Source organism: Physeter macrocephalus, chromosome 4 (genome assembly GCF_002837175.3).
Source record: "Physeter macrocephalus isolate SW-GA chromosome 4, ASM283717v5, whole genome shotgun sequence".
In the NCBI taxonomy this organism is placed as follows: domain Eukaryota; kingdom Metazoa; phylum Chordata; class Mammalia; order Artiodactyla; family Physeteridae; genus Physeter; species Physeter macrocephalus.
Window position 1 is genome coordinate 146,436,936 of NC_041217.1, and position 15,026 is coordinate 146,451,961.

The following is a 15,026-nucleotide window of genomic DNA, read 5'->3' on the forward strand; positions in this document are numbered from 1 at the left end:
AACAGAGATTGGTACAGAAGAGGAAAATAAACCCCACAAAAACCTTTGGCCACCATATAAAACCCGGAGTGCTCCAAGGCACACATTTAGCCAATATTTAAGGAAAAAAAAAAAAAATCATCAAAGCCTCAACCTTTGCTTACAATCTTTATTGAAGTTATACAAAAAGAATCCCCCAAAAGTGAAAAAATACATTATATACAAAAACACTTTCCATTGGGAGGAAGGCTCTGCTCCCTCTCTTAACATGCAGTGCTTTCAACTGTAGCTCCAGCCTCCACTGTCCCCTCCACTGCTGCCCGGCTTTCAGCCTGATTCTCAGCCTGGAAGATAAACAGGGAGCCTGGGCATAAGTGACCCTACTTTAAGCCATTCTTTCTTACACAACTGAGCAGGCCTCAGTCAGAGGAAATAAACACAGGTCCCTTAAATTCTGCTTTGCTCTCTACACTAAAAGGGCAATGACCACAAGGTATAAGGCCCATTTCCTAAATTCTCTGTAATAGGGCTGACAGAGCCAGTGTTCATATAATAGAAAGAGGAGCAAAAAAAGACTGAATGGTCTTGCCAATTAAGTGTCTTCTCATACATTCATTAGAGTGGGACTGGTGGTATGTATATAGGTTCCATTTGTCAATGAGACGTCCTATATTTTGTAACCAAACTGTTTCCTGTATGACCTCTGTTTTTATGAGGGTTGCACTCAAGTAATCCAAACAGGCTCAAGTTGGGGAACATGCACTTAGGAGGACTGGTTTCCCCAGGCCCTGAGAACAAGGGGAAATGAGGCAAGTGTCCAAACCCTGCTTAACTGCCCACCTCCTCCTCCATGTTTTCCGAAACTTCAGTTCCACTGGAGACAGCATCCCCACTGCCTCCATTCACCTCCGGCTCCTGTTTGGCTTTCTTTGCATCATCTTTCCGGGGGCTCTCTTCCTCCGGTTTTCTCTAAAGATATAATTAATTGTGAAGGTTTCACAAGTGTGCTTAATGTTTTCAAAAGCACAGCTGTAAAACAATTCCTTAACGCCCCCCTCTTCCCTATGGTGCAAAGATCCCAACACCAGGATTCACGGCTCTAAGGGTCTCCCCAGCCACAACCTGTCCTCCGCAGAAAGAGGTCGGTCTGCCCAAACATACCAATTCACCCTCCCTAATGGAAGAGTGGGGTGGGGATGAGGAATAGATCTGAACAGTAACCAACCCACAAATTTGAATTCCTACATTTGAGTCAGGAAACAAAACAAGAGTTCAGGCTCTTCCACAAGAGAAAAAAATTACTGCAACAGGCAGAAGGCAGACTCACACAAGTTTAAGTACCAAGAGATCTGCTGCTGAATGACTACTGTAAACCTGCCAGCTTCCTAAGATGGGCTGATCTGACCAGTCCGCCTCATCACCTTTCCTGGGCTTAGGTAGCCCTTGGGCTAAAAACCAGGAAAGTTTTGCTAGAAGACATATTCAGTCAAGACCGATCTTCATTCAAATCCTCGCCCATTTTTGCAAAACGAATGTCTTATTGTACCTAGTATGAGGGGTGTTTATAGGAAAGATAGTCCTCATGTATCATTTGGAGGAAAAAAAAAAGCAGAGTGAGAAGACGACAGAAAAGAAATGACTACATATAGATTTACCTTCTTTCTGACAAGGTGTGAAATATCAGTCACACAATTTGATGAGGAAGCACCACCATCTGTTGGCTTTCTACAGGCGATCTGGCAATAAGAAACCTTTGTTAGCAATGTACTCCTAGACAAACACTGAGGTCTAATATTAAGTGACAAAAACCACCTGAATACCCACCATGGAGACTGAAGAGCCTCCTCCACTAGGAGTGAAACCTGAAGTAGAGCTCTCCACCTGTGTGAGAGATGACAAACCCAAGTGGGTCCCAGGATAGAGCCCACACCAGGTCACCCACCTACAAGCAACTGTTTAAGACCTCAAATACTAGTGGCCACCATATAGTAGCAACATCACTCACCTCCTCTACTCATACCCATGGTCACACATAGTAAGTAGCTGAGATAGAATTCAAACCCACACAGTCTGGCTCCAGAGCATATTGTCTTAAGCATTAATATTTACTATTTGAGAGGAACAGTATATGAGTTCTCACATTCCCTCTGACCTCCAACTCCCTGGAAACCAAGTCATAAGTAAGACTCCTAAGCAAATGGCATGCTAATACCATGATAAAGGGCCTTCAACAATATCGAATATACTATTATCAAAACTTTAAAAGGAAACCAAACGAACCAGAGTTGCTTTCAGAGCCAATTCAGCTACATTCCCACTACGCTGGGACTCCTTTGCATCTTCTATCTTCTCTCTAATTTCAGGTAGCAGCTCCTTCAGCTCCTCAATTTCTTTCTCATATTCAGTAGGTGATCCTTCGGCCTCCTTCATATGCTCATTAAGTACAGCTAGGAAGAACAGGCTGAAGTGATCAGTAATAGATAATACAAAAGAAGCCTTTTTTTTTTTTAAACTGTCAATACTGGATCCATCAAAATCATTGTGGAAACACCTGATGCTTACTCACCCATTCTCTTCTCAATGACTTCAATAGATTTGCTGAACTGTGCCACTGCTTCATCATACTGAGAGTTGTACCCATAGGCCAAGCCCAGCTGATAGTGGGTCTCTGCAAGGAGCCGATCATGGGCTTCCAGGTACTGCTCCTGCAGGTTTAGGCAAGCCTGGAACTCCTCCACAGCTTGGATATAATTCTCTAACGAAGAGAAAAACAGCAAGCAAATGGACATTTAATATATAGTACTTCTAAAATTTCAGACCATGCTGCAGGAATGTGCTCCCATCTTACATTTCATTTTTCTTTGTAGCATCTCCAGGACCCTTGACTAAAAACCATCAAAATGACTTTAAAAAACCTACTGAGGTGCTTCCCTGGTGGTGCAGTGGTTAAGAATCCGCCTGCCAATGCAGGAGACACGGGGATTTGAGCCCTGGTCCGGGAAGATCCCACATGCTGTGAAGCAACTAAGCCCATGTGCCACAACTACTGAGCCTGCGCTCTAGAACCCGCGAGCCACAACTACTGAAGCCCGCGTGCCTAGAGCCAATCTCCGCAACAAGAGAAGCCACTGCAATGAGAAGCCTGTGCACCGCAACGAAGAGTGGCCCCCGCTCACCCCAACTAGAGAAAGCCGTGCACAGCAAGGAAGACCCAACGCAGCCATAAATTTAAAAAAAACAAAACAAACAAACAAACAAAAAACCCTACTGAGGATTTCCCTGGCGGTCCAGTGGTTAGGACTCCGCACTCCCAATGCAGGGGGCACGGGTTCAATCCCTGGCTGGGGAACTAAGATCCGACATGCTGCACGATACGGCCAAAAAGGAAAAGTAAAACCAACCCTACTGAGAGACTTTCAGTTAGAGTACCATTTAAAAGACTGTTCGTTGTTCTAGGACCCACAGAGAACCCAAAAAACCTACTGTCCGTTTAAAGCTAATTGCCCACAATTTATGATCAATTGAGCTAAATTTTAAGGAATTAGAGGAAGATTAAGGCAGGGGCAAGGGATGTGTTAGAGAAGAGAGTAAAATGGAAAATGTATTACCAGATTCAACACTAACTTCTCCAAGTTTAAGATGTGCCTGTGCAGCATAAAGCTGAGCTTCTTTTGTGTCTTGCCTAAAAGAAGGAAAGATGGTCAGAAACCTTAATAGCATCTGTCGAACCCTAACTGCTTTCTGTTTTCAACCACCAAGCTCCCAACCTAAGCCTAAAAGCACCAAGAGTTTTACCTTTTAAAAATGATTTTTGCTAAATCCAGCATATCCCAGGCAAGCTCTAGGTTCCCAATCTCCTCTTCTTCATTTTCTTGAAGAGACTGAAGTATACCCAAATCATTAGTATTAGGCAGAAGTACAAGACAGGCATCATTTGATTACAAATCTAAATGTATAATTTAGTACAGCTTGGGGGCGTGGGATGGGGAGAGACTGATATAGGATTCAAAGTTCATATTTTTCTCCCTAAGCCTACAGAATGGACCCCTACAAAGTCTACCCCATATCACCTTGTGTCAGTGATAGCAGTGATATGTTGGGTCATGTCCTAACTAACAGGACCCCCTGGGTTCAAATGGATCCGTCTATTTCCAGCATGAATAAAGGTTCCCCAATCCCTAACCAAGAAACAGCTACCTATAATAATCATGCCTACACTAGTAAACCAAAGTCCCACAATAAGAAAGTAGACAATGATACTGAACAAATAATTCACCTTGTTTTCAAGAAGTGAATCATTTGGTGTTTCTTCTGCCTTGTCATTTTCTTTATCCTCCTCTTCTGAGCCCTCGGTTTCTGCAAGTAAAAATTCTTCAGTATTGAGAATACTAAGGATCTGACAAGTCAAAAATTCCAATAAACATTTGTCAAATAACCTATATTCTGAGGTAGGACAGGCCAGATACTAAGCCAAATCAGTTAACATCTGAACTGGATATAAATAATAAAACCAGTGGTTAACAGTCTAATTCAAGTCTAATCCAGACTTAGATTGTATAATCTTATAGTGTCTATGTGTTTCTCTTCTAAAAGTCAACCTGGACCGTTCAGATCAAAACAGATTAGCTGACTTTTATTCAGGGGCTTAGAAGCTCCCATCTACTCAACCAGAATCAGTTAGAGGCCTCAGCCAGTATTCCTGGGGTCTTTAAGCCAATTGTCAGTTAATACTAATAAGGCCAAGAAAATACCAAAAGTTAAATTACTCCAGTCCATTCAAAGCAAGAATACTCAAGAGACTAGCTTTCCCACAACAGAACTGTGGACAGAAAAGCATAGCCCTTACCAACTCTCACCAATGAGCATGCCACACACTCCAGCCAGCTCTAGCACGTACAGAATTTGAGTGAGCAGTACCATGTTAAAATTTCCAGACATATGAACACCATATTTCACCATATTAACAAACACTCACAAGTTAACTGCCTGTAAGGACAGGCTGCTGATAAATAGCTCTACACATCACTTAAGGTTCAAAATGTCAAGTGATTAATAAGTGAACCTTTGGGGGTTCACAATTCATGACATGGGTATAATGTGCCTATCTCTGCCATCTTTCATTAAGCATTTAACACCAGCAGAAAAGCTCAAATATTGTCTCCTAACTAAAAACTAGGCCTTAGAGCCATGAAGTCTGGTTAAAGGACTTTTATCTAACAATACTGCTTCAGGATGGGAAGAGGCACAGAAAAGTCCTATAAATTAGGACAAACTAAAGCCCTCTAAGAACTAGTTAAAGTTACAAGCTAATTATAATTAACCTCTACAGCAAACAAACCCCGTTTTATGAAATGCCTCCCTTTTCTCCTGTTGACTATGTAATTTGGTGCTTCTGAAATATAAATAAGTATCCACACCACCACACACCATTATCTTTCCATGCCCAAATTTCAAAGTGGTTTGTGTACTTAGTTCCCTGATGTTAGACTGGATGGATGGTTTTATTGACTCTGACAATGAAGCCCATCCTCCACCAGAATATATGACAGGTGAAGCAGATCTTTATTTCTCACAATACTAAAAACCCAAACACCTTACCTTCCCAATTTGTAGGAAAATTTGACAAAATGTTGTCATTCTATATTCTTCTTATTTATCTGGTATCTGTTCCACTCATACCAAAATGCTAAAAGTTGACATCTAATTTGGCATAAAATATCTAGTTATTTGGAGTTTTACATCAAATTTTTAAATTAAAATTCTTATAATGGTCTGAGAAAAATATTGGTTTCTCTTGGGGAATCTGCACTACCTTCATGGAATGGTGGAGAGGGAGCTAGGTCAATGAGAAAGCCATTACTTTAAAATAAGACTTTCCAACCTGGTAACCTGTACCCACATATTACTAGGAATGCAATGAAGCCCTCAGTAAAGAGATCTGTTAAAATATTTTCTAAGCTTCTTTGAAAATGGAGTCTTTTTTGTGGTATGCCATCCTTCAGAGAAAGGGAAACAATGTTTTATAACATACCATTTCTCTGATCTTGTAGCATCTTCAAAACAGTATGGGCAGAGAGTTGTGCAAACCAGAATGACTCTCAAAGGCCAAGTAAAGGTAATCTGCTGATTCTCTGGTTATCCTAGCATTCCCAAAGGATAGTCAGGAAACACTACAAATTGACCGGTACAGTCTATCTGAGCATGGCCAAGCTTTATGCCTACAACATTAAAATTTTGTTCACTTACCAATTATATCTAGTGTGACAATTAGAAAAGAATAGACTTATTATCTTTTTTTTTTTTTTTAAGGGATATAGAGAGCCCAAGAGATGGCAGGAAATGGAGGTTTTAAGAGAAAACCTCAGGCTTCCCTGGTGGCGCAGTGGTTGAGAATCCGCCTGCCAATGCAGGGGACACGGGTTCGTGCCCCGGTCCGGGAAGGTCCCACATGCCGCAGAGTGGCCGGGCCCGTGAGCCATGGCCACTGAGCCTGTGCGTCCGGACCCTGTGCTCCGCAACAGGAGAGGCCACAGCAGTGAGAGGCCCGCGTACCACAAAAAAAAAAAAAAAAAAAAAAGAGAGAGAAAACCTCTTGTAAGATTTATGCAGGCTAGTGTTACCACGTAAATTTTTGACAAGAGGTAGGTTAAGAGAAGGGATGAAAGTTGCCTTCCTCAGTGTGAGGTATCTTGGGAAGAACAATATATTCAAATCAGATCTAGGGTCAGATTCCAGTACTGATGTACTGTTTGACCCTAAACAAGTCACGTAACCCCTAAGCCTCAGCTTCCTCATCACTATAACTGGAGTTATACTACCTACTACACAGTACTTTATTTTGGAATCAAAAGTAATGTATGTGAGAGAGCTCTAACAGTGTTACTTGTGAGACTCAAATGAATAGTTTTTGAACTGTGGAGAAATATGACATCTCTACTGTAGCTTATTATTCAACATCCAACTTCAGAGAGCCAGCAGAGCTTTTTACTACTCTAGCTAATTATCATTAAAGATTAAGACATGGGAGGTTTTTTTAAATTGAGGAATTCAGTTCTGTGCTTTCTCCATAGATATCTCCTAAAGCCCAATAAGCAGCCCAATGGTTCTACCATTTAGCCAATTCACTTCTGGTTACCATGCCTGTGCTGGCTGGAGTACAGGGACCTGCACATAGGTAGAAGGAAGTTTACCAGAATTAGCTACACATATTGATAATGGGTCTTTGAACATCTAAAACTTAAGAGAACTCGAAGTAGTCTGTCAATTATATAAATAATATATATGTGTAATAATGATTAATTGGAATATACCTATGGTTATTAATAACAACGTTAGATAAATCTTAAGGACAGTAGAATCCTCAAATGATAGTATAACTCAAGTCAGACGTGCCAGTTATGGAGTTGCTAATTAGAGGCTTATACATCTTGATGAAACTGAATCACAATTAGACCAATAATACTATATAAAGCATCCACACTTTATAATGTTCTAAGTAACAAAAAATTCAGTTTAGCAGCCAAAGCAAGCATGAAATGAGGGGGGAAAGCAGCAAGAAGGCTTAACGGTTAGGTTTTCTGTTATCTTTGGAGGGGGCTAATTTAACTAATGTGAATAAGCCTCTAAACACTTACTGAAGACTAAAAGTAAAGATTACCAGAGTTCTTCCACTCTGGCGATAGAACATTCAAGGGTTAACTGCCTTCATTTAAATGGCATGCCTGCTTAAGTGTATCAATTCAGTGGATTCTACTGCTCTAATCCCGATTCCTAAAGCAGAAAAAAAGGAACCAAGTGAACAGTAAATTTAAAAATCAAGAGGCATGCAAGTGAACATCCATTCAGCATTCTCTGCCAGCCTAGCCCACTATTTCCCTATCTACCCCACTTCCCACCCACCTTTATTGGCTAGTATGGTACAACAAGTTACTGATAGCTAGCCAAGTCTCAGATATCACAGAAAGGCCTATTTTGCAGTTAGTAAAGCGTTAGTTTATAAGCCAGCTAAAGAAGACTTGCTTTAACTTGCTCAACTTATCACCACCTTCTTAAACTATCCCCATTTTCACTTAGCCCTTTCCTAATCCAAAGGCAGACGGAAAATCCTGAATGGAAGGCTGACTTTTACCCATGATTAGTGAGTCAAATCCAGAATGTACTCCACCCACTGCAGCTCTTGCATGTCCCGGTTACCTTCACCCTCTTTCATCTGTTCTTCTTTGTCTTGTGTTTCTTCATTAGCAGCTATCTTAACTTTGTCTTCAGGGGATTTCTCAGTAGCCCCCTGGGCTACCTTAGTCTCAACCCCATCTCCAGCTGCCTCAGACTCTTCTATAGACAGCTTAGTCTCCTCCTGGCTAGGAACCAACTCTGCCCTGACCTTCTCCTCTAGTCCTGAGCCATCTTTTGTTTCTGTCCGTCCTTCTGCATTAGTCTTCGGTTCATTGGGAGTGTGATCCCCTGCAGCTGATAGTCCATTGACTGCACCATCCTTAGGGAGAACTGGGTCCTCCTGCCCAGGCTTCTCAGAGACTTCTGATCCAGCTTCTGCAGCTGAGGCCTCTGCAGCCTGTGCTGTCACCTCTGGTGACTCTTCAGCAGGAGGCAATTCTTGCCCTACCAACTGCTCAAGAACAGCCTTTCCTGGCTCACTTGCAGAGACAGCTACCTGCTCCTTTGGCTCATCCCCACCCACATCCACTGGCTTGACTGCTTCCATCTCCACTGCAGTGCCCTGCTTTTCTAGAGTCACAACAGGTTGCTCTTCTGAAGCTTCTTTTGGTTTCTCCTCTATGCTCGCAATTACTTCTCCCTGACCTCCTTTTGCTCTGCACACTTCTTGGACGTCAGTTCCAGAAACTGATTTTCCTTCCTCAGCATCTGGTGTTTCCTGTTCTGGCTTCTTAGAAGTGACTTCAGCTTCATTCAGTCCTTCTGGTGCTGCTGTTCCTTTTCCCTCTTTAGTGGTTTCAGTTAACTGATCTGGAGTTGATTCAACTTTTTCCTGTAGTTCCCCTGCAGGCTCACTTATATCCATATCTTCTCTTCCACCCTTCTCCATATCAGTTTCCTGTTCTTTATCCGTTTCAGGCTTTACCAGAGACTTGTCTTCTGTTTTTTTGGCTTCTTTTTCTCCCATGGCGTCATAAACCTGTTCTCTCAACTCTTCCCTTGCTTCCTCTACATGGTTAAAGAACATGAAGCATAAACATGTCTTCGAGTTTAATGATAAAGGCATAAATGGAAACTAAAAATACATTCCCTTTAAACCCTCAAACAGCCTGGCTTATGTTTTAGCAGATGGCCTGCAAATTATCTGCCCCCTTGAGAAAAGCAAAGGGAAACTCCCAGCTAGTAGAGCAACTTACTGCAAAAGAAACCCAAGCTCCTTAAATTAGATATTATTTTACTTGAGCATTCTGATATCAGTTAGGTAAGAGATGCCAAGCTTTACATTCTCTTCTAAACACTATATAGACCTCCATCTGATATGTAAAATTCTAGCAGCCAAACTCAAATTAGAAATTAACATTTAATTTTCTTAGACACAAAAAAATGTAAAAGGGCTCCAAAAGCACAGCCATTAAAATAACTGAGCTGCAAAGACTTTTTAAAATTCACATCAGAAAAATATTTAAAGGTTGTTTTAATACTTAAAACATCAATTTAAATATAACCAGATTTATTTGGGAAATTAAGTTGTCCCCTTACAAAAGCCTGCTATCAGTTTCAGTAATCAGCCACCTCCCCTGCAATCTCCACCAGATGCAGGTATCACCCCAGGAGAGATCATTCAGGATAAGGAGAGCCCTATTTCCATCACTTGTACACAAGAAATAAACGTCGCATCTCTTGAATGTCACATGCAACTCCACATACCATCTATGTTATCATTATTTTCTACCAGAGTTTCTTCTTCTGTTTTTTCTCCTTCCTCCTCTTCCACATGCACACCTTCCAGGGCATTTCCCAACACACCATTCTCCATTCTAGCAGAACAAAAGGAGAAAGCACTAAAGGTATGATGGCTAGAACCTAAGTCTTTGTAAACTGTAGTCCTGTATTATAAAAGCAACAGAAGAGTAAGCAAGTACAGAGAATATAAACTATAAGCACTCATGAAAGAAATGTAATGATCAAAACTTCTAATATAAATTAAGGCTATAAGAGCACTGAAAGAAATAAACATACCCTCCCTTTTTATCCAGCCACCTGAAAAAGCACTGAGGACTCTTATCAAAAGGGCCATATTTCCCAAACTTCTCATCCACCTACATTTCTCTAGATGGCCAAAAACATTCTGGCAAGGTTTTCATGACAAATCCTTAGAATGCTCTACAAAATTAGAAAACTTAGCAAAATTGAGATTAAATAGATTACAGAATATGTGCTACTCTGTGTACCCTCAATATATTTTATTCTGATTAATAAATTCTGGTGGAAAATACACAACTTTCCAACAGTTAAGACTACTTGTGAGTCTTAAGACATTTTCACATGCCAGTGTTTTCAAATTGTCCTTCATTCAGTCCTTATGGATGACTGTTTTGGGCTAGCTGAGAGTGCTTTCAAAGGTTCTCTCTCTAAATTGGACTCTGATAAATTACTGACTATTCACTAATGGAAAGACCTCTGCTTCTAATTACTGCAAAAGTCAAAACCTAAGTATAACTTTACTCTTTGTATCAAGTGCCTTTCAAAACTCCCATCAAGGGAATTCTCTGGCGGTCCAGTGATTAGGACTCCACGCTTTCACTGCTGGGGGTGCGAGTTCAATCCCTGGTCGGGGAACTAATATCCCACAAGCCCACGGCACAGCATGCCCCCATCCCCCAAAAAACTTCCATCAATCTTTCATGCTCCTTCTAAACGCCCCCAGTAAAACCAGTCTCACTTAGCTCATGTGAAAATCTCAAAGCTAGTAAACAATCTTAGCAAACAAAGAAGCAAGTTTTTAAATAGACTACTGTGATACAAAACATATTACTTAAAGACTTGGCTTGAAAGACATACCTTGCCAACTCCAGAAGTGATTTCCCATAGAAAAAGAAGGCTTCTCCACATTCATTAGCTGTCTCTCCATACTTCTTACCTCTACAAAGAGAATAAACAGCTAAGATCTGAATTAACATCTAGTCTAAAATTTTTTTCCCCTAGTTCTTTAGCTATAAAATGACATTTCTGTAACACATCCTTCTAGGAAACCAATGCTCCACTCCTCTTGCTTTGAAGTCAAGGTCCAAGGGACTTTAAAAATGAATGAATTAATGTTGCCTGTTCTTCATCTATATAGTATATTATTACAAATTTAGATATATAAAATACATTATATAATTAGAATATAACATATACTCTAAAAGACATCCATTTGCTACAGTTACACTATATAATCTAAGAGCCAAATTACATTAATAGGCGTTTCTCCTGGTATAAGATAGGGGTCAATACGGGCCAGAATATTGTTAGAGTTAGAGTGCCTTTGGCTGGGACCGAAAGCATGAATAAGGTCCATGGAAAGGCATGATGATAAAGAGTTAAGAGCATGTTCTCTGGAGCCTGACTGCCTAGGTTCAAATCCTGCCTCTAACTTTTAACGTTAGTCAAGTTACTTAGTATCAGAGCACCTTAGTTTTCTCATCTGTAAAATGGAAATGTTAAGAACCGGTCAGAGCTATTGCAAGAACTAATTAAGTTAATATGTATAAAATCATTTAAAATAATGCTTAGAAATACAGATAGCACTATATATACAAATTTAAGCTACTAATATCTAGACAGGGAAGAAGAAGAGGAAAAAAAAATCACAAGTGTGATAAATGGTAAGGAGGAGGTACTTTATGTGGAGTAAGGAGACAAGCTTTCGTGGGATAAAGGATTGGCAGAAATCATGCTAAGTCAGGCCAACTAATAGCCTAAGAGATTAGTGAGAGTAAACAGTGCAACTAAACAAAGAAACTATTGTGATGAAGGTCGTGTTTAAGGGTAGTCTACTAGATTAGAATAATCTCAAATTTTCCTCCTAAATACCCTTAATGGCAGGACAGTGAGAATACTGAACTTTCCAGGAAGGAATAAGCTAAGAAGCGTGTTTCTATGTGTTTAATCTTAAAAACTTAGATTTTAACATTTTCATTGTAAGATAACCACACACTTTTATATAAAAATACCTAAATACTCAGCATCAGATGAAATCTGGGCCCTACCCTTAGCACATCACTGAATACCAGAACCTCAGCTCTTCAGACTCAGGTGATGATGAAGAGGCCAGAGGCCAATAATCTGACGAGATTATTGCAGACATCCAGGAATAAGATTCTGTTCTAGAGGGAGTAAGGGTTGTGGAAAAAAATGGACAAATATGACCCTGAACCAAAACCAGGACAAGTTAGTTAGTGATGAACAGAAAACAAATTACCTTAACTCAGGAAAATCAAAGGCTGAAATTGGTCAGTGATACGTAAGTTTTATAGTTATAGGAATAAATTTACACATGAAAAATAATCAAATCTTCTTAAACTCTTGCTCTTTATTCTTTTTATTCTGTTAAACAACTTTTTATGATTCAAGTTTATTAGGAACACAATATCCCATCATAGCAAAACAGTACTTACAAAAGACTAGCTGCTTCCTGGAAGGCATTGACAGCTGCTGGAATATCCCCCATCACCAGATGTTTCTGTCCTAAACCCAATAGTTTCTTAGCTTCACTATCCACATCCAGACTGCAAGAGAAAGATTTTTTTCAAACGTCAAATACTTTTAGAACCAACATTTTTGGAATACCTGCTACATTTAAACCATAATACTTTCTTTAATTTCTTTAAACCTCTGAACTACTCTGGCAAGGCTTAGCTAACCCACACTTACCTATCACTAAAAAAGCTCACTAAGATATATATGAATGGTAAATAAGCACATGAAAAGACGCTCAACAACATCAGTCATTTGAGAAATGCAAATTAAACTCATAATGAGATATCACATCAAGTGTTGGCAAAGATGTAGAGCACCCAGAACTCTCATATTCTGCTGACAGGAATGTAAAATGGGAGAGTCACTTTAGAAAACAGCTGGAGAGTTTCTTAAAGTTAGATATATACCCACCAAATGATATCTAGCCATTCCATTCCTAGGTATTAACCCAAGAGAAATGAAAGTATATGCCCATAAAAAGACATATACACAAATATTCATAGCAGCTTTATCTGCAGTAGCCAAAACCCAGAAACCCAAAATGGATAAACTGTGATATATCCACAATATGGAATATCAATAAAAAGGAATGAACTGTTGAAACACATAACATGGATGAATCTTAATTATGCCGAATCAAAGATGCCATACCAAAAAAAAAAGTACATACAGTATGATTCGATTTAGATAATATTCTACAAAATGCAAACTCATCTAACAGTGACAGAAAGTAGATTAGTGGTTGCCTGGAGAGGGAATGAAGTACAAAGGAGCATAAAGAAATTTTGAGATGCTAAATATGTCATTATCTTATGATATTGGTCTACAGGTATATACACATGTAAAAGCTCACCAAATTGCTCACTTCAAAAATGTGCAGTTTAGGGGACTTCCCTGGTGGCGCAGTGATTAAGAATCCGTCTGCCAATGCAGCGGACATGGGTTCAAGCCCTGGTCCGGGAAGATTCCACTTACAGCGGAGCAACTAAGTTCGTGTGTCACAAATACTGAGCCTGCGCTCTAGAGCCCATGAGCCACAACTACTGAAGCACGCGTGCCTACAGCCTGTGTCCCACAAAAAGAGAAGCCACTGCAATGAGAAGCCCGCGCACCACAACGAAGAGCAGCCCCCACTCACCACAACTAGAGAAAGCCAGCGCACAGACCCAACACAACCAAAAAAAAAAAAACCTTCAAAAGAAAATAATAATAGAAGAAGACTACAGAAATGGTTAGATTCTCAATATACTTATTTTGGAATTTGCTAATGTACTGGATACATAATTTCTTGAATGAAAAAGTGATAAAACCAATGCTTTCTGGCCTGGGCAACTGTAATAACAATGGACACTCACTATGTGCCATGTGATAATTATACCTATATTTACATTTAATCTTGGTATCCACTTCATAAGGCTGTAACTTATTATCTCCATTTTACAGATGTGAAAACAGAATTAGTGGCAGGGACCATCTAGATCTCTAGATCATCTAGACCATCTAGATCAAGATTTATACAACACTGCCATTTACTGAGATAGTCAACTGAGGGAAAAGCAGGTGAGGGGCAGGGTAATCTAGTTTTGGACATGTTAATTGTAAGATGCCTACTGAACCTCCAAGATATTGAAAGGAAGAGATTCAGGAAATATGTAGGGACTAGAGATACAAATGGGGTGTCATGCGCTTAAAGCCACAGGCCTGAGCTAAACTGGGGGAGATTACCTAGGGAGTGACTATTAATAAAGAAGTCATAGGACTGAGCCCTGAGAGCATTCCTACATCAGAGGCAGGGGAAATGGGGAAGAACAAGCCCCTGTCACTCCCCCTACTGAAAAAAGAATACCTAGTAAGGAAAAAAAATATAGTATCCCTGAAGCCAAATGAAGGCATGTAAAGAAGCGATCCACTGGATCAAATGTTACTGACAAGATTAATCACTAGATTAAGGAATAATATAGATGGCATTAATGACCATTAAGCAAGACCATTTTAGAATAGTGAAAGAAAAACTTGAAGAACGTTCAGGAAATAAAAAAGGGGAAGTAAAGAAACAAAGTAACGACAACTCTTTCATGTTTTCTTGTCCAAGAAACAGAAATGAAGTAATAGGTAGAAGGGGATGTGGGGGATCAATGAAGGGTTAAAAATAGGAATACAGTTGGCCCTCCTCATCAACCAAGGATTAAAAATACTCGGGGGGGTGGGGAGGAGGTGGTGTGGTAATTCCAGAAAGTTCCAAAAAGCAAAACTTGAATTTGTTGCACATTGGTCAACTATTTACATAGCATTTTCATAATATTACAACTATTTACGTTGTACTAGGTAGTATAAGTAATCTAGAGACAATTTAA

The 15,026-nt window shown here is 40.0% G+C and overlaps 1 protein-coding gene across 2 annotated transcripts in view; it reads right to left on the minus strand.

Moving 5' to 3' along the window:
• Positions 1 to 134: 134 nt before the first annotated feature.
• Positions 135 to 15,026, minus strand: part of NASP (nuclear autoantigenic sperm protein) — a 34,740-nt gene continuing 19,848 nt past the window's right edge. Inside the window, exons 3-15 of one of the 2 annotated variants that reach the window (XM_007108603.3) lie at positions 12,591 to 12,701; positions 10,993 to 11,073; positions 9,859 to 9,968; positions 8,173 to 9,159; positions 4,256 to 4,335; positions 3,775 to 3,860; positions 3,588 to 3,661; positions 2,546 to 2,734; positions 2,260 to 2,426; positions 1,804 to 1,860; positions 1,635 to 1,715; positions 820 to 948; positions 135 to 323 (exon numbers count right to left, since the gene is read on the minus strand). In XM_007108603.3, the coding sequence (XP_007108665.1) occupies positions 243 to 323; positions 820 to 948; positions 1,635 to 1,715; positions 1,804 to 1,860; positions 2,260 to 2,426; positions 2,546 to 2,734; positions 3,588 to 3,661; positions 3,775 to 3,860; positions 4,256 to 4,335; positions 8,173 to 9,159; positions 9,859 to 9,968; positions 10,993 to 11,073; positions 12,591 to 12,701 (2,233 nt within the window). In that variant the 3' untranslated portion in view covers positions 135 to 242. The remainder of the gene's footprint in view (positions 324 to 819; positions 949 to 1,634; positions 1,716 to 1,803; positions 1,861 to 2,259; positions 2,427 to 2,545; positions 2,735 to 3,587; positions 3,662 to 3,774; positions 3,861 to 4,255; positions 4,336 to 8,172; positions 9,160 to 9,858; positions 9,969 to 10,992; positions 11,074 to 12,590; positions 12,702 to 15,026) is intronic. The other variant, XM_028489423.2, reaches the window with a different exon arrangement.